This window comes from Hydra vulgaris, chromosome 06 (genome assembly GCF_038396675.1).
Source record: "Hydra vulgaris chromosome 06, alternate assembly HydraT2T_AEP".
Taxonomy (NCBI): Eukaryota; Metazoa; Cnidaria; class Hydrozoa; order Anthoathecata; family Hydridae; genus Hydra; species Hydra vulgaris.
In genome coordinates this window covers 45,381,082-45,401,437 of record NC_088925.1, presented here as the reverse complement: position 1 = coordinate 45,401,437, position 20,356 = coordinate 45,381,082, and the positions used below count along the sequence as shown (strand labels likewise).

The window sequence follows — 20,356 nt, the reverse complement described above, 5'->3', positions numbered from 1 at the left end:
TGCATTCTCAATCTCTTAGTCAGATAGTTAACTTTGTGACTTGTTTTACTGTCAACCCTAATCATTTACCTTCACTCCTTGATTTATGTCTGGTCTCTGATTCTAGCTTGTGTTCAGCTTCTCCTTTTTTTCCCTTAGGTGGCTCTGACCATGCAATGATCTCTAATCTTTCATCTCGTACTTCATTTTTGGACTCACTCTATCATCACACTACTTACAACTACCCTAAAGCTGATTGGGACTCTTTTTGTGATTTTCATTGTGATGGTCCTTGGGCTGATGTCTTTTCCCTCTCAGCTGAAAAGTGTGCCTCCTACATAACCTCCTGGATTCAGGCAGGAATGGATGCTTTTATTTCTTTGTCGGTTCCAAGTCAAGCCTCATTCTACTCCATGGTTTTCACCCTCTTGTGCAGCTGCTATATCTAATCGTAATCATTTTTAAAATCTTTTTCAAAAGAACAACTCTCTTGAGAACAAAAAGCTATTTATTATTGCAAGAAATCGATGTAAAAAGGTGCTGTCAAATGTTAAGTTCCATTATTCTCAGTTCACTAAATCTTGTATTTCTCAGAAGTTATGCTCTAGAGACTTTTGGAAAATCTTCAACAGTGTTAACAAAGGATGGTCCAACATACCATCTTTCATTCATGAGACTGATCTTATTATCTCTCCCAATGATAAGACTGAACTATTTGCAAAGAATTTCTATAATTCAACTCTGGAATCTTATGCTCATTCTCTTCTTTCCATTCCAATTAAACAGGCTTGTTTTGTTTTCCTGCCTGCTGGAAAATGTCATCTGTTGTTCCAATTTTTAAAAACTCTGGTGAACATTCAGACCCCTCCAATTATCGTCCAATCAGTCTTCTTTTGGTTATTAGCAAGGCCTTTGAGTCTTTGATCAAGAAATTTCTCACATCCCATCTTAAGTCAAATAACTTGCTGTCAGACAATCAATACGGTTTTCGATCCTCTCGCTCTACGGCTGACTTGCTAACTGCTGTGACTGAAAGATTCTAGCGCGCATTAGATGGAGAGAGAGAGTTTAGGGCTATTGCTCTTGACATATCTAAGGCTTTTGACAAAGTTTGGCATTTTGGTCTTCTCCATAAGCTTGTTTCGTCAAAAAGTCTTCTCTTTTCAATTGCTTAGAACAGGCAGCCGATCTTGAATCTGATCTCACTTCTATAACTGATTGGGGCTCAGTGACTTGTAAATTTTAACTCCAACAAAACTCAGTTATTTACTGCAAATAACTATCGCAGTACTGTCGACATTCCTATATTGATAAATAGCAACCCTCTTACAGAGTCCTCTTCTTTACGTCTTCTTGGATTATCATTTACTACTGACCCTTCATGGAAACCATATATACAATCGATTGCTAAATTAGCATCTGCTTAGGTTGTTTCTCTTTATTGTGCTCATCATTTTCTTTCTCTCAATTCTCTACCTCTACAAATCTCTTAATCATTCCTGTATGGAATACTGTTATGATATTTGGGCTGGTTCTTCTAATGATGCTCTTTCTATTCTAGACAAAGTCCAAAAACGCATTGTAAACGTAGTTGGACCCGGTTTATCTGCTAAGTTTGAGCCTCTTTCCCATCGTCGTAAAGTTGCATCTCTTTCTCTTTTCTAGAAATACTACCATGGCTGCTGCTCAAAGGAGCTTTTATCTCCATCATTTTAGTTCCATCAACCAAAACTCATTCTCGCTTGACTTGTCATTCATCAAAGTCTCATTCATTTATTGTATCTGTCCCTGCATGCTCCAAAGACTTTTATTCGCCTAGCTTTTTCCCCACACTTCAACCCTTTGGAATTTTCTCACACCTTCATGTTTTCATAACTCATACAACCTTCATCTTTTTAAGTCTTCTGCAACCATTTTCTCACTCTATAACTCTATTCTTTTTTTTCTAGTAACTCTCAACTTAATTGTAGTTGCTTGCAGCTCTGTTGGGAGTGAATCAGAATAAAATAAAAAATTAAAAAAAAATGAACATTTAGAATAACCCACAGAACTACAACATAAAATGAATAGAAAAGCAATGAATAGAAAACAGTACAATAGATTTTTTCTGGTCTGTCTTATATGTCTTTTTCTGAATCTCCAGAAAAGACCACTAAGACAGACTTTTCAAAATAAAATTCTTTTAAAAGAGCTTTAAAATAAAATTTTGAAATAATTTTTCAAATTAAAATTTTTTTTAACTGTTTTACAATTTAATTTAAAAACAACAAACTTTGAATGAACAACAAAAAATTGAATGTGCAATATATTAATTTATTTTTTATATTAATATTTATTTTAACATAGCCTAAAAGTACTTTTATATTTTTAAAGAAATGTATTTAAAAAAAGTAAACTTGATAAAATGCAACTATACAATGTATATAATAGAGAATAAAATTTAACAGTTTTTTCAAATGGCAATTGTCAGTCTGTATTATTGTTCCCCTTACTAACTTGAAAATTGTTAGTTATGCTTTGGTTCTCATTCCTCAGAGAATGAGAACCAAAGCATTGAATTACATTGATTAACACATTAAAATTAAAAATGTATCAGAACAGCAAAGTATAACAAAAACAAATGGAGTTGAGCATAATGAGCTTAGAAACAATAACAGCATATAACTCTGAGTGTTACACTGTAACAGCAAATAACACTTAGTGTATCACAAAGCTTTTATTTTTTTAAACAGCTTTTTCAAACATAAATATCAGTCTGTATTGTTGCTCCCTTTACTAACTTGAAAATCATTATAAGTTCCTCAGATTTGAGAAACAGTAATATGAGTTGAACAATTAGCATCAAGACCAGATTAAATTAAAATTTTAAAATAGGCATGATATTCCAGGAACCCCCAAATGCAGAAGCATCAGCTTGTTTAATAAAACATTTTTTTTACACATTCAAATAAAATTAACACCTTTATCAAAGTTTAAGTTTGAATAAAAAAATATTTGTAAAATAAAACATGTAAAATAAACATAAGGTTTGAATAAAAAATTTTTTGTACTAAAATATGTAAAATAAACAGTTAAAATAAAATAATCATTTTTTGTATTAAAACATACAGTCATACTATAAAAGGTTTTTTTTTTAGATTTTTGTTTTAGCAAATACATAATTTTTTTCATATTTTAAGATTTTGAAAGATATTTTTCAATATTTGACGAAGCTAATAATCTTTGTATTATTATATATAGAAACATTTGACAGCTAATGTAATTTTTTACTTTTTGAACAGAAAAGAAATGCTTCCAAGTACAATTTGCCAAAGCAACAAATAAATAACTTCTCATTCTAAAATTAGAAACACTCTTCTAAAGTTTCATTTTTGATAAACTTCATCATAAGACATACAGGTGATATATTACAACTTTCTAATAAGTTTGTTTGCATAAAAATTCTCTAAAGTATGAACATTCAGCTTTGAGTGTCTTGGAACATTCTATACTTTTAGAAAATTTTTAAGCTAAGTTATGACAAGATTTTTTTATATTATAAACACTATGATCTTTGTATAACATTCAATTTTTTAGTGGTTTGTTGCATAGAATGTTTTAACTGTAAACTGTGTTTTGTTCATCAAATGTTGATTAAAATTATAAAAAAAAAATTACTTATATAAATGTTTGAGTATTTTAACTTAAACCATTATTAGCTATCTATTCTCTATAAAAATTTATTGGTCGCCAAGGTTCTGCAGGTTCATTACAATTAACTGTAACCATAACAATATTATTAGCACTGTCAATATCCAATTAATGTAAAAACAAGTTTGTTTTCAAAACTATCTTTGCTTAAACTATTTGAACTTTTTTTTGCAATTTTTTTGTCTTTCAAATGTCTTTTTTAATAGAATCCACTAAAATAAATCTTTAATGTAATCATTTTAAAATCAGTCTTTTTCCTAATATTTTAATTGTATTTCAGACTATTGAATTAGTATTGCATACTAATTCAGAAAAATTTTCAAAAAAAGATGAGGCAATTTGATGGTCACATATTTCCATTTGATGGTCACATTCCATATGATGGTCACATTCCCTTTGAATAGTTTCATTCTTATCTAAAATATCATAATTACTTATTAATTGATTTTTTTTGTAACCAACTCATTAGAATAATATATTTATACATAAAGTTCTATCCAAAATGAAGTAATATCATTAAACACTCTAAAACGATTAATAATTAACAAAATGTAAATTAAACATTCAGCATTTTAACTGTAATGACAATGGATTAAGACAGTTTTTGGAGATTATCTTTTGGCTGTAGTCTAAAATATGTCATATTTGTAGTTATAACATGTTTTTAAAATCCTTCTGTCAAATTGTTATCACTCAAAAAATTAAATATAAAAACACAATAATTTAATGTTTAAAAAAAAATGGTGGTATCATTTTCACTATTTAAAATAAACTTGATGATGATAACATTTTTGGCAAAAACACAAACAATCAAACCAATCAAACAAGTAAGATTAAATCAAAAAACTAAACTTATAGCTTATTATGCAAATCATCAGAAGAACTAATTGATTTTGTCATCAGTATACAATTTTGAAATATATTTTAGAGACTCAAGAAGATTGTTTATATATTATAAAAAGTAGTGGACCCAATACAAAGCCTTGAGGAACTCCACTGTACACCTCAGTCCAAGTTAAAACATAATCTTCCATAACTACTTTCTGATTTCTATTAGATAAGAAAGCTTTAAACCAATTAAGTGCCAAGCCACTAACACCATATGCTTCAAATTTTGGGATAAGCCTTTGATGTGGAGTGAATATAAATCAAATACTTTTTCAAAATCAAATAAAACTACATCAACAGAAATTCTTTAGGCAACATTTCTTGTAATATAATCCAGAGTTTTAAGTAAATTCATCATACCTGTTTTTAACCCCTACTGTTGATTAGCTATAATACTATTTTTATAATATTTTTATGAAAATAATATTATAAAAGACATTTTTCAAACTTGTTTTTTATTATGCCTTGAAGTATTTAAAAAATAATACATGGAGGCTATAATTTACAAAATCAATCTTGTCAACTTTTTTAGATGTTGCACTTATATTTTTGGAATAAATTGATTTGGTAGTTGACTTTTTTCTATTGACTCTCTGGGTTACTCCCTCACTTACTTTTTTTTATTGACTTCATCAGGGTTACTTAATAGTAACACAGTTTTTAAATGGATGTAACTTGTCAACTCCATATGTTTTGTTTTGATCAAGATTATTTAGCCTTTCAAGAACATTTTCAGAACTTTAAAAATGGAGTGCATTTTTCATCTTCTTCAACAAAAATTTTTGAAAATTTGTATTTTGTAGAACAGCTCATCTGGATCTTAAGTTATTTTACCACATGGTTGTTCCAGAACTTTTATAGAGTCTTTTACATATTGTTGTGAACTCATATATCATATTTGAGTTCTTTTTAACTTTATCCACAATCATTAATTCATATTTTTGTCTTGATATCAAAATTTCAAATGAAACTCTTTGATAACTGTTTATATTGGCTACAAAGATTTCAATTTTCAATTTTCTTGAACAATTTCTAAACCATAAATTCTGTCTTTCTCCAATAAGTGAGATAAGGTCTTTGTTAAGCAACAGTTTCTTTGATGATAAACTTATGCATGAGGTATTTATAGGTACATATGAGTTACATACTCTTTCAGTATAACAGCACTTATATTTGATGACTGACAAATTTATTAACAATGACTGGCAAATTTACTAACAAATTTAATAACAATTTTATTTGATGACTGAGTGGTGAAAATTAAATATAAAATATTTTCAGCAGATTTGTTGTTTGAATTGTTGGTAGGTTTACAAGCTTGGGTAATTGCCATTTTTTATTTGCTAGAAAACATGCATAATGTCTGATGATCCTTTAATGAAGTTTATTAGACCATCGGACCAACTAGTTTCCAGGAATATTAAAATCACCAACTATAATTAAATCTTTAAAACCTTTTGATCAACAAATGATCAATGATTTTACCAATAGCTTTTTTGCTAAAAGTACCATTGTTTGCATTTAATGGCCATTTAAAAACATCAAGTAAAGATAAATGCAAGAATAATAGTGATTTTTGGAGTAATTGAAAGTACAATTCCAAACTTATGGGAATATTTTTAATTTTGTACTGTTCAAGCATAACTTGTATATTGGGAATGTTTTTTTTTTGGAAAAGTGAGTGAAATATTTGGGAACGTTTATATAACAATATCTTTTTACAGGTTTCTATGGTAAGACATGAAACTTCTGCCATCAAGCAAATTTTCAACGGAATCGTCAAGAAGAATTTGCAGTTAGGACTTTGTCCATTTGTCAATTCTTGAATTCTTTTTACTATTTTTACTGGATATTCGTGAATATTCGTTTGAAAACTTAAACTCAAATGCCTAAGGGAAGATAAAACATCAAGATAAATAGGGACAAAATAAACTTTAACTGTCTATTGTAGCCAATGATTCAATTTGTGTCATAAATACTCTATAATTTTTTAAAGAAATTTTCATTGATTTATACTTATGATCAATCCATTGCGTTCCAAAAGCATTTCTTTGTTTCAAAATGCGAAAATTGTTTGAGAAAAAGCAAAATTGCGAAGCTGAGAAAAATCACAATACACTCAATTAGAGCCATGATTTGAATAATTTGTTTTCTCTTGGAGTTATTTCAGTCAGATTTTGAAAATTCAGTAAAATTTTTATTCACAAAAAATTAGAGAAGCAAAATAATTGCGTGAGTACAGGATAAATGCAAAACAATTGCGTGAGTACAGGATAAATAATTGTGTGAGTATAATAAAAAATTATAATTTAATCCATTAATTTTATCAAACAAAAGTATAAAAATATATAAAATTGAAATAGAAAAGTTAGTAATTGTTTTTTGAAACATTTGCATGTTTGTTGATTGCAACTATGAAAAACTATTATTAGAACCTAATCAAAAACATTTTATTTATCAAAAACCTTTATCAAAAATATATAAAAAAATCTGTGCAAATGTTGATAAGCAATACAAAAAATCTATCAGGGTGGACAGCTCACCTAGCCCTCAAAGTCTGTTTTAGATTAATTTTAAATAAAGTCATTTATTTTTATTGAAGCCTGAATGACTATATTTATATATGCACATACATATACAGTCCTTGAAATTAGAGTCAGCATTTGGCAATGTCGACCTAACTGCCAAACTAGAAGTGTTTGAGGTTGGAAAAAAATTGCCAAACTTGTTTTATGGTAAAACCTTTGTATCAAATTTTTTGTAGCCAACCAGATGCTGACCTCTAAAAGATTAGGGTTGGCAAATTATTGGCAAATTAAAGATGTTTAAAAATAAAAGCAACCACTATTAGAGTTGAAAGTTATTGGAAGAGATAAGATAAAGTGTAGGATGCAAATTATATAAACCAAGAAAACAAGATAAATGGAGTGAATTCCAAAGAACTGATGTTCAAAGAAAAAAACTAGACAAAAAAGAACTTTTAGAGCACTGTCACAGAAAAAGGATGAGACTTAATAGAATGATAAGTAACACAAGAATAAACTTTAGTAGATGGTACAAGAGACACTAGCTCGTGCCAATTATAGTATTTATAGAAAAGAGAAAGAGAAGCAACATTATGACGATGAGATAATGGTTGGAGGTTAGCTGCAAGAGCAGGTCCAACTATATTTACAATGCGTTTTTGCACTTAAGAGAGAAAGGGCATCGTATAAGAGAGAAAGGACATCATTGGAAGATCGGCCCCAGATATGGTAACAGTATTCCATACAAGATTTGAGATAGAGATGAAGAATAGAATCCGGAGTAAGAAAGTGGTGAGCACAATGAAGAGATGTAACTTTAGCAGATGCTAATTTTGCAATAGATTTGATATATGGTTTCAAAGAAAGATCAGAAGTAAGAGTTAATCCTAGAAGACGAAGGAAAGATGACTCATTGAGTACATTACTGTTCATAAATATAGGAAGGTCTAGACTGTTGCGATAACAACTAGCCAAAATAAATATCTGAGCTAAAGTTCAGCGGCCACTAAGAGCCCCATGCTCTAGCAGAAGTGAGATTCAATTCAAACTCAAATGCTTTCTCCAAGCAATCAGAGAGTGTTGGCTTTATATCAAGACAAGAATAAAAGGTAGTATCATCAACAAACAAACCTTAGAAGTGAGAATTTTAGGGAGATGGTTAATGTTAATTGAAAAAAGTATAGAGCCAAGGAGAGAACCATGAGGGTAAATCTATATGAAATCATCCAAAAAAAACATTCTCGACACCCTTACATCTCAGAATTTGTTCATTTTTACCTCACTTGCAGTCCATATTAAAAAAATAACAACTGTAAAAATTTTAGTTAAAAATACACATATCTTCCAGAGATATGATCACATGAAATAATGCTGACTTATCATTTGAGTGATTATCTGAAGCAACTACAAAGCAACTTTGACATATAGTATCTTCCTAATGGCTTGGGGAAATTTCTTAAAATTTGGTACCCCAATAGATTTTTATTATAGAAATCCAAAAATAGCACCCTCAAAACTTGATTGTCTCAAGAAATGCTTCATTTATCCAAACTTGTTCAAAATTATTGGCTTGTAAATTAATGATTTTTGGAGGTGAAATGAAGAATGTGGCCCAAAATCCCGAGTAAAAAGTTTAATTGTATATCATTATTTTATCTTAGGTCTACTGAAAAAAATTAGATTTATCTATTGTCTCTTTAATACTTGATCAAAATTTGCATTTAAAAATGGTATCTATTTAGAAAAATTTAAATATTGTAACAAAAACAATTGAAATGTTTTTTAAAACATTTATTTAAATAAAACACCAAATAGTGTTATTTAGTGACTATTTTAGGACATTTATATTCATATGCCAAGGGAGGGCCAAGGAGACTCTGACTCTCCCCCCAATCTCCCTATATTTTTTTTTACATAAACTGAATTAATAATTATTAAAATATAATTTAAAAACATAGATATATTTTTTTTTTAGTTTAAGTTTGAGAAACTTTATAAACTCTATAATTTATTTTCATTATTTCAAATCGATAAATACTTACCTCTTATTTCAAAATAAGCACTCAAAACTGAGATCTTTTCACAATTTTAAAAACCTTTAATTTTAAAACCAAAGATACTGAAATGTTTTTAAACATTTTTATTTATATTAATATTTTTATGGTATTATTTAGTAGTTTAAGACTAATATAGTCATTGACATTATGAGGGAATTATTTAAACTTCCCCTCCTTTTCAGCCTTACATCCAAGGATTTGAAAAAAAGAAAAAAAAAAGACAAATTTTAAATGCAAAACAGGTAAATAAAATTACAACAAAATAATTTTAAATGCAGTTAATTTTTTTTTGTAACTAACTGCATATATTCTCCAAATCTAAATCAGATATGTTGTACGTATGACCTGATATTGTTGTGGGTGTAGAAATTAGGCATAAAACTTCAGAATTGAGCATCCAACACTCGTCATTTCTCATTGGCCAAAAGAAGTTTTTACCTGGTCCATGTGGATGCATGAATCTGACTTTTATATGAAGGTCACTTACATCTTCAGCATTCCCTACCCACCAAAATCCATCATAAAAACATGCAATATAATCCTTTTTTTTTATGTTTAATGAAATCTCTCTATTATGTTTGCTTGTTCGAATGATATCAAATGTTCCAATACATTTATCAATACTTGTTTTTTTATAACTTATATTGTTTAAAGCAATTGGAATAAAGTGATGATACATCCTTGTGTTGGGAACTGTTCTTCCACCTAAGTATCTTTTTTCTAATTGAACTCTTGTTTGGTCGATTTCATCTTTGGAAAATAATCTAAAACAAATTTCATTTATCTTGGCTTTACAAAAGGAGTACATTAAATTAACATCTAAAATCTACCCAGTAGTTATTTGTTTTAGACTTTCTTGACATACTACGCTTTTAACAGCCCCACCAATACCATCACAGGGGGATTTACCATGACTGGTAGCAAAAAATACCCATTCAGCACTTAAATCAAAGTCATTATGATTAAGTAGCAATAATCTTTTTTGAACATTTTTCTTAACACTTACAAAATCTTTTTTTCCTGGCATCATTCTTGAAAATTCATTACTTTAATAAAAGTTAATCACTAAATTAACTGTTTCTGGTAAAAGTGGGTTTCCAGTTTTTTTTTCGGGCAATGATAGAATTTCATGCTCATGTTTAACTTTTCTTGCAATTTGAACAAGATGCTCAGATACTTCAAAGTAGCTTGATATCTTTGTATGCGCCCATGATTTTGGTGCGAGTGTTAACATTTGCACTTTATGGCGATAAGAGTCAGTTTCTGAAATTTTTTATTTTATTTCATACATTAAAATGTCTAGATCATGGTCATGGTTAATGTTTTTGTTTGAAATTGGGCTTTTTATTTCTGTTGTTAAAGAAGTTTCTTTAATATTATATGCTATTGAGACCATTTTTGAAACTCTGTCAATAGTGTTCTCAAACTTTTGTCTTGCTGCAGGCAATTTGCTGTGTTTTGAAAGACTTTTTAGTTTGACTGGTGAAATTCCAAGCAATTCTATAATAGAATCTAACTTAATTTTTCTCACTTTTTGATTACCATTCTTCTTGTGAATTTAAATCTTTATCAGTTTCTACTGCTTTTTTGTAACATTTACTGCAGAATTTCCAACCTGGGGTTACACTAACATTATTTTCTTGCAAAAATTTTGCCAAGTCTAGGGAAATCTTTATATTACCTAAGAAATAAATTTAGTTTTGAGTTTTTTAAATAACTAAAAATAAAAAAACTGTTATAAATAATAAATTCTATTTCTTTTAATTTTCATATCAATTCTGTTGTAATTAATGTTAGATTACCTTTTATAGCAATTTTTTTACTTTCCTTGTGTGTTCCAAAAGGATTGCAAAACATTGTAATTTTTCTCTCAAAATATTTCCCATGGAACTGCTCATGATAACATATAGTTCTTATTGAACAATATTTTCCCCTGAAATTTGCTTGCCATATTATTTTTTCTTGTTTTTCACAAGAAAGATCTTTGAATTGAACAAAACCTTGTTTTCTAGAAAATCCAGTTTTGTGGCAATGAATGTTAAGACTTTTTCTAATGTCACATTTCTCCATATTGAATATGTTTATTATTTATACTATTACCTGCCAAAAAATATAAAAACAATAAAATTCACATTCTTTAAGAAAATACAAACAAGGAAAGTATAACCTTTAAAAAGAACAAAACAAAATTATGCCTGTTTTTGATATTATAGGATGTAAGCATTCACCCATTTGAAATAATAAAAATAAATTGTTTGTCCCCCTGGCCCTTCTTTTACATATGAATATAAATGTCCTAAAATAGTCACTAAATAACACTATTTGGTGTTTTATTTAAATAAATGTTTTAAATAACATTTCAATTGGTTTCCTTGCAAAATTTAAATTTTTGTTTAAAGATACCATTTTTAAATACAAATTTTGATCAAGTATTAGAGAGACAATTGATGAATTTAATTTTTTTCAGTAGACCTAAGATGAAATAATGATATACAATTAAACTTATTACTTGGGATTTTGGGCCACATTCTTCGTTTCACCTCCAAAAATCATTAATTTACAAGCCAATAATTTTGAACAAAATTTGATAAACGAGGCATTTCTTGAGACAATCAAGTCTTGAGGGTGCTATTTTTGGATTCCTCTATTAAAAATCTATTGGGGTACCAAATTTTAAAAAATTTAAAATAAGGATACCAGATGCCACTTTCCAGCAGAAAAACAAGACTCTGATAAGCACTTGTTAAATAGCTTTGAAAGTATAGACGACAACTCTGAAGAACACTGTAAGACTATAACTGGTATGTTGTCCGGACCACAAGCTGTAAAAGCAGGAAATCACTTTAGATACAGAAGCTGGAGTAATACAAATATCAAGTAATGGATCAATCGGGTAAGATGTGATAAGAGGAATCAAGGATGAGATTGATGGAAAGTTCTTATCAAACAATTCAGCTTTGTCTTTAGGTGAGGTAACAAAATCTCGCCATGCATGAGAGGTGAAATAACAGATTTGCCTTTATTATAGACACTGTTAAAGATTCTCCAGAAGTCTCAGGAGCCTAATTTTTACTGTTTACTGTTACCAATGCTTGAAAACAATGGTTTTTAGCAATAGTAAACAGACATCTGTTTTCTGGAGAACTGTTTTGGCAATAGATATGAAAGTAATGGTTATGATTGAAAATTGTAGCAGCACAATGAGTGAAAAACTATGGAGAAGAGTGAGGCTTGACTTGAAATTGTTGAGAGGGAATAAAATGTTCCAAACAGCCTGAATCCAAGAAGTTACATAAGAAGCACATTTTTCAGCAGGAAGATGGAAGATTTCTACCCAAAGGCCATCGCAAAGAAAATCACAAAAAGAATCCCAGTCAGCTTTGAGGTAGTTGTAAGAGGTATAATGATTGGGGGATTCTGATTATGAAGAAGAATGAGATAATAGTTCTAGAGAGATCAAACTGTGCTCAGAAGCATTAAGGGTGAATGTGGAGAAACTGAGCGCTGATTAGGATCAGAAACAAGATATAAGTTAACTAGAGAAGGTAAATGATTCAGATTGTCTGGAAAGCGAGTTGGAAAGTTGACTTTTTGTATTAGAGATTGAGAAAAGCAAAAATATTTGGTCATGTTTAAACTTGTTAAAGAACTTGACTTAAAGCATAGATAGCACTCAGTACACTATTTAATAGTCCAAGCAATTGCCTCATTACTATTAATAAACCCTAAGCAATAACAAAGGGCTCCAAATGTGGCCTCAACAATGAATACGAAAAGAACAAACAGGAACACTACCCATGCGCAACATGGCACTAATAGTACTCTGATACTTAACCTCTCTAAGAGCTACCACAGAGTTTGGGAAACCTGATTACCAGCCGGCCTCAGAACCATAAAACTGAGTTTTAGAGCTGTACCCTTGTTAAGAAATAATAGAATGAGTTGCCAAGTCATAAAAACAAAGACACAAGCAGAAAGCATGCATTGAGTCAAGAAGATTCAACATTCAACATCCTTATCTGGAAATAATATATTATAAATACATCTACGCCAGCCTAATAGAAGAAGAAGTGGTGCCAACTGAGTCAATAGATAGAATCTGTTTACCCCTTAATACCCCTAATAACATAAATGTTAAATTAAAAATATAATATCATAATATAGATGTACTAAAACACTCAAGCCTGACTTTATTATATTTATTGCAAACAAAAAAAAGCAAAGAAACTTAACAAGAGAATAAAATTTATAAATTAATGAAAAATACCTGATTTGTCAAATGTACATTAAGATCTAAGTTTTCATTAGTGTAAGGTACACAAGTAACACGTGCATATCCTGTGTGGTAAAATGCAAGACAAGGTTGAACACTAGCAATAAGCATGTACACACGAACATCAAATTTACAGCCATGAATTAAAAGAGGGTTCATGAGGTATCTGGTAATAATAATAAAAAAATTTCTTTTTTCTGAAACAAGTTAATAAGACTTCTCTTAAAAACAAGTTAACTGCATTTATTGAAAACAAGTCAATTGACAATTTTTTTAATTAAAGAAAAAAAAGACATTGAATTTATTCATTCTCTTTTTTATTTACCTCTGAATAATCCAACATGGTTTAGAAAAAACTGATGAAAGTTTTTCATTAATGATTTTTTTCTTAAACTCACTTAAGTCATCCACTAAAAAGATTCCTTTTCCTTGATTTCTGGATGAAGGTTTGCATATCCATAACTCACCTTCTGTAATTATAAACTATTTATATATTGTAATCTACATTAAAAGCAAAGCATAGCTTGATTTAATATTATGCTAATAAACTTGGTATCACTGGGTCTAAACCCACCAAACTTAACAATTATGCTGAACTTATTTCTATAATTCTAGACCTGTCCAGATCCAGAGATATTTTATAGCATAAATTATAGCTATTATAAATTATTTTACATAATCTTTTAATGGAAAAAACCTCTTACTACTTATATAAATAATAATAAAAAAATAAAAAAATAATGAAACAATGAAAAATTGCATCTGATATGTACTTTTAATTGAAGGTAAAACTCATTGAGAATAATACACACTTTTTATAACTTTTTTAATTTTTATAACTGAATTTTTATGAAAGAAAATTAGAATCTTGAAAATTAAACCCACCTTAACAAATTCTAATTATCTATTTTATATTTTGATAATATTTTCTATACTATATGTTTTCAGTATATAATGCTATATTTTAAGTATTGAACCTTAGATTTTAAGTATATCATGCTATAATTGATATATATAACCTAACTTGAGTACATAAAAGTAACTTTCAAAGTTTTAAGCTACAAATAAAGCTTAATAAGAAATAAAATTTTAGTTTCAAAATAAAAGTTCCATAAGTTTATATCCATATTTTTCTGAATTGATGATGATTTGGTCTTTTACAATGTTGACTTTATTGAGGCACATTTTTGAGATTTTTCTAGAATAAATAACTAAACAATAATTAATAAGTAACTTAAATAAGACCTACCATCAATAATTTGAAACTTTTTTCCTAAAGTTTCTAACATGGGTAATGACAGTGTAAAGCCTTTTTATACCCCTAATATGTTTTAGTCAAAAAATATTATAACAGAAAAACAAATTGTTTGAAAACTATTTAAAAAATACATTTTGACAAAATTCTTTATTTATGATTTCAAAAATAACAACTTTTTTATCATTATCAAATTTTGCTACTCTGTATTTTTTTTATTTTTCATAATTTGAATATGTGCATCACTTCCCATATATTTTGTTTTTATTATGTTATTTTCTGTATTTTATCTACTCTGTTTACTCTCTAATATAATTTCAATACCAGGATTTTAGGAATATAACTTATCTATTCTTGAGATTACAGCATTTTAAAAGGTATTCTTGAAAGATATAAAGGTTTTACTTAAGTAAAACTTAAAGTAAATTAATTGAATATTCAAAAATATAAAAAACTATTTATTAAATTAAAAAATTTTAGTGGTTTTTAAGTAGCAAACTGCAAACTTGGTAAAAAAATTTAAGTTTTACCAATATTTCAGCACATACTTTACTAAAGTCAACATATTATATACCAATTAAAAGAATTTTATCTTTACTGATATGTTTTGAATGAATATTAATAATTTAATCAGCGCATTTTAATTGATTAAAATAAAAACAATTTTTGATGAGTTCAAAAATTTGCAGACAAAGCAAATTTTTTAAATTCATCAAAATTTATATTCAAAAAAGCAAAATATTAATGTGATTTTGCATTTCTAATAAATTTTGATCAAATATTGTTAAAAAACTTTTTAACGATATTTGATCAAAATTTATTAGAAATGCAAAATCACATTAATATTTTGTAGGACAATCTTTACAATCAGGAACGGCTTTGTATCCACAAGGTGTAAAGTCAAATAATTTAATGAAAACATCAATGGTAATTGAGTGCAATATTTCTTTGATTTTTCTAAATAAATTAATTTGAAAGCTTGATGTCTAATATTTGACAATCAACATATTGCCATAAATAATCAATGGCATCTTATTTCAGTTGATTAGGATATCAAACTATTTTTGAAGAATTCTTGAATTGATTTGCCCATATGGTTTGGATCATTTTGCCTAATGTCAAATCCATCCATGATATATTTTGTCCTTCACATGAGGTAACAATGCTCTTACATTTCTTTGTATATTTCTTGATCAATAGTTCATTAATGGAGTGTATCAACACCATCCTGACTAAAACACCCAAAAACTATTACATTAGCTCCTCCATGTTTTGCAGTAAGCAGTTAGAATTTGGGATTGTATTTGTAACTAATGGATGTCAAACAAACTTGATTCCATCTGATCTAAACTGCGTAAACTTGTTTACATCCCTAAAAAGATTCATTGACCAAATGTTGACTACTCCAGTTTAGATGTCTTCTTCTTTGGTGTTTCAGTTTTTCAGGTAAATTAATGGCTGGGCATTTTCCAAACACATTTGCATGTTGCAAACAATATTTTGTAGTAGAAATGTTATAATTCATTTTATAAAAATATTTCTATTGTTCATTTAAATCAATATCTGTTAAATGGGGGTTTTTAATGCTTAGTATCACAAGCATTTTTTCCTGATATTATGTTATTTTGCATGGTCTTCCTGATTTATTTGGAATCTTTGTGAATCCCGCAAGTTCATATTATTTTAGAATTTGTCTATCAGTAGACTTACCGGCTCCTTAAAATTGCGATGTCTTACGAAACGAATTTCCATTTAAACTGATGCTCCATTTGAACTCACAATCAATTGTTTCACTGGAGATATTATACTTTTCTTGTATCACGTGACCTCAATCACTTATAAATGAAACTTTTTAATTATTTCTATAAAGTGTTTATAACATCAATAAACTAGTAATTTTTTGAAAAAAATGAAAAATGCTTCAGTATGTACACTAATTAAAAATTAAAAATTATTAATTTTTAAATCAAATAAAGTACAATTAAATTAAATTATCATTATTCTTTCAAAACATAACAATAAACATGAAAATCTTTCATTTGGTACATAATATATTAGATTTAGTGAACTAAGTGCTGAAATATTAGTAAAATTCATTTTTATTTAGCCTGTCCGCAAATCTTTGGGTGATACTGTATATATATGGTTATCAAATTTTAAAATTTATAATATAATAATATACATATCAGGTTGACACAAAAAATCTGGTCAATTTTAAGTTATGATTTCTATTAAACAATAAAAGTTGATGTAGAGATTAACAGTCAAGATCTTGGTGACATCTTCTTGATGACAATTTTTAGAATTTCACTGTGAATTGTAAATGCCACAAAAGAAACTGGAATGCAAACTTTTTTTGTAAACTATGAGTTAATTATGATAATTAATGATGATAACGATATAATGATAATGATATAAGATAATGATAATGTAACCTTTTTGTACTGCAACATATTTCAAAGATTTTGGTACATTTATGTGTAGCAATCATGTGACAAAGTTGATGAATTGTTGCTAAAAACTTAAAAACTACTTTATATACTTCAATTTGTTTTAGCAACATTTTTCAAATCTTTGATTTATAAACATAAGTTTACCAACACAATTAATGATGGTTGATAATGTAACCGTTTTGTACCGCAACATATTTCTATTTAAATGTAAACTCTTACTCTATCTTTCATAAGAAGATTAATAATGTGTATTATCTGTTTTTAAAATACAGAATTAAGCAGCCTCTACTCCTCAATACAACTAAATAGGAAACAGACTAAAGCATAAACTAAATGCTGGACAACTAATATAAAATTGGGTTTAAATTATTTGCATAGGGTAACTACAGCACATGAACAACAATAAACTTTGATTTTTTTTATTTAAACAGGGTTTCGAGAGTGAGTATTAGTTTTTTATAATAATAATATATAATGCGTTGTTAGATAAATTAAATCATATTTATTTATTATTGAGCACTCTATACTTACAAGAGTTTTGCATTTACAAAAAAAAAAAAAAAAAACTATATGTGTGTGTGCGTGTGTGTGTGTGTGTGTGTATGTGTGTGCATACATATATGTATATATATACATGCATATATATATATGTGTGTGTATGTGTATGTGTAAAAGAAGCTAAATTATATAAAAATTTTAATAATAATCATTTTTTTATAAAAAACATTAAGAAAAAAATTATAACAAAAATTTTTTGTAAAAATGCATATATTAGTATTAAGCTTAAAAGTGTCATTTTATAGGCAGTGAAATCTAAAATAATAATTTTTTTTACAAAATGATGATTATTTTTGAATTTTTAATATAATTTCGCTTCTTATGAGAACCAACATAATATACTTTTGATTAAACTTTTTTTTGATAATTATGGACCTGTCTGATGTTTAAGGGTCTTGTGCTACCCCTAATAAAAATTTTTTCCGAAAATTTTTTAATTTTAATATTATTTTATTATATAGAACACATTTAGAGGGTGAGAGCAGACATTTAAAAAAAAAGTTATTTATAGACCAAATTAATATATATATATATATATATATATATATATATATATATATATATATATATATATATATATATATATATATATATATATATATATATATATATATATTGTTATTATGTTAAATAAATATTAGACTTACTTTTAAATATTTGAAAAAACATCTGACTCTCATGTGAAGAATCAACTAAATAAGTTTCCATATAAAAGTTATTAACTGAAAATCTTTTCCTGAAAAAAAGAAATCGGTTTTATATCTGAATTTTATTTTTTTATGACTTTATATTATTTATTATTTTATTGCCTAGCAATAAAATTTTTACAAATGTTACCATTAAAATTATGGAATTCATACCATTAAAAACTTACATATCCTAACAATAAAAACTAAATATACCTCTAAATATTATTAAATGTGAGAACAAATTATCAAATATAGCCAAGATTAGAATTTAATTAATAAAAAATTTGCCATAAGCTTTTAAAAAATATAAGGTTGGTTATAGCTTTTAAATATTAGCCTAAATATATTGTATTTTTAAAGAAACAAACTAAATTTAAGCTAATTTGAGTAGCATAATCTATATTAAAGAAAATTTTTAGGATATCAACAAGAAGCCATAATTAGTGGTTTTATGATCAGCAAAAAAAAAAGAAGCTTAAAACTCTTGACAGAAGCATTTTTTCAAACTAAACATATTTAAAACTAAATATATTTAAAAAATATATATCTTTTTTACTTAATTATAAAAACTTGACTTAATAAAAAAGTTTAATTATTTTATAACAAGCATATTAAAAAGAAGTTGAATCATTTTGTAACATCTATGGGTTCTACTGTTTTTATTCAAATAGTTTGTTACTTTAAATCATCACTATCCTTTTTGGAATAATCATAATGCAGAAAAAAAAAGGAAAAGGAAATAAGATAGATTAGATAACAAAAATGTAAAAATACAAAGGTGCTGAAATCAAATATCTTAAATAAATGTCAAAAGTGATTTTCTCCTCAAGAGTATGATTGTCACATTGTTGTTTCAAAGAGGTTAGCACTAGTCTCCTTATTCTCTCATCAGAATCATGACAAAGATCATTTTATGTTTCAGAAACCAGCACCTACCCTATACACCACATTCTACAGCTGTATATAGATCTTGCTACTAAAATGTTCAAAATATATTTTGTCTTTTAAATCAGTTGCAAACATTTATATTGTGCAAAAAAGAAACCTCTGTCCCTGATTGTACTAATGTGTCCAGAAAAAGTGGCACTTTAGGTGACAGCAATGATGAAACATTGTCCTCAAAAGCTGTTTAAATTAAAACCAATGAGAAACTTTTGAAAAAAAGTAATGCAGATGATGCAGTCAAGCACTGTCACTAATGTCAAATCTATTATTACACCACTACCAATTTAGTATACAGTACTCCATAGTTCTGTAAAATAACTTAATATAACATAATTTAACAAGTTTAACAAAGTATAACCAACAAAGTTATACTTAACTTTGTTGTTTATACTTAAAAGTATAAATAACAAAGTATATATCTTTTTTCAAAGTGGCAAGATTATTTAATGCTTTAAGTTCTATGTTTTTGGATATTATTTTGTTATTTAAGTATGAACCTCAGTAGGATTTGCTTGTTGAATGATGGTTTTCATGATGAATGGAGGTGCTCATTAACTCAGTAGAAATAAGGAAAAAATTATAATAAAATCTTAAGATAAAAGTTAGATAGCTCATAAAGATATTAAAGAGATATCCTCAACTTTGAGTTTGAATAATAATATCTTTGAATATTACTTTAATAATGTTGTTGAAATATGTTCTCATCCAAAAGATATTATCATCCAAAGTTTTTTGCAATTTAGAGAAGTTGATATTTTTAATCTGAAACTAGTACAATTCACCAATTTAAAGAGTTTCGATATGGACCAGTTCTCTTCTATCAACATTACTCTTGACGCTGAAGATCCTGTGAAAAAAAATCTAAGAAAGCATTATAAAATTTCCACATGATGAAATATATTTAATGTCAATAAAATTAACAGAAAAACAGCTACATAAAGATTTTAATAAATTGTTAGCTGATTGAAAACAAAACAGCCAACAATTACACCAATTACCAGTCTTAAATCTGCTGGTGACCTTAAAAGAACTCATCAATAATGT

The 20,356-nt window shown here is 27.6% G+C and overlaps 1 protein-coding gene across 1 annotated transcript in view; it reads right to left on the bottom strand.

The window, feature by feature from the left end:
- The window catches only part of LOC105845188 (protein polyglycylase TTLL10), a 42,275-nt gene that overhangs the window by 9,848 nt on the left and 12,071 nt on the right, over window positions 1-20,356 (bottom strand). Inside the window, exons 5-7 of the mRNA XM_065800271.1 lie at window positions 18,326-18,414; window positions 13,738-13,882; window positions 13,407-13,578 (exon numbers count right to left, since the gene is read on the bottom strand). Of these exons, the coding sequence (XP_065656343.1) occupies window positions 13,407-13,578; window positions 13,738-13,882; window positions 18,326-18,414 (406 nt within the window). The remainder of the gene's footprint in view (window positions 1-13,406; window positions 13,579-13,737; window positions 13,883-18,325; window positions 18,415-20,356) is intronic.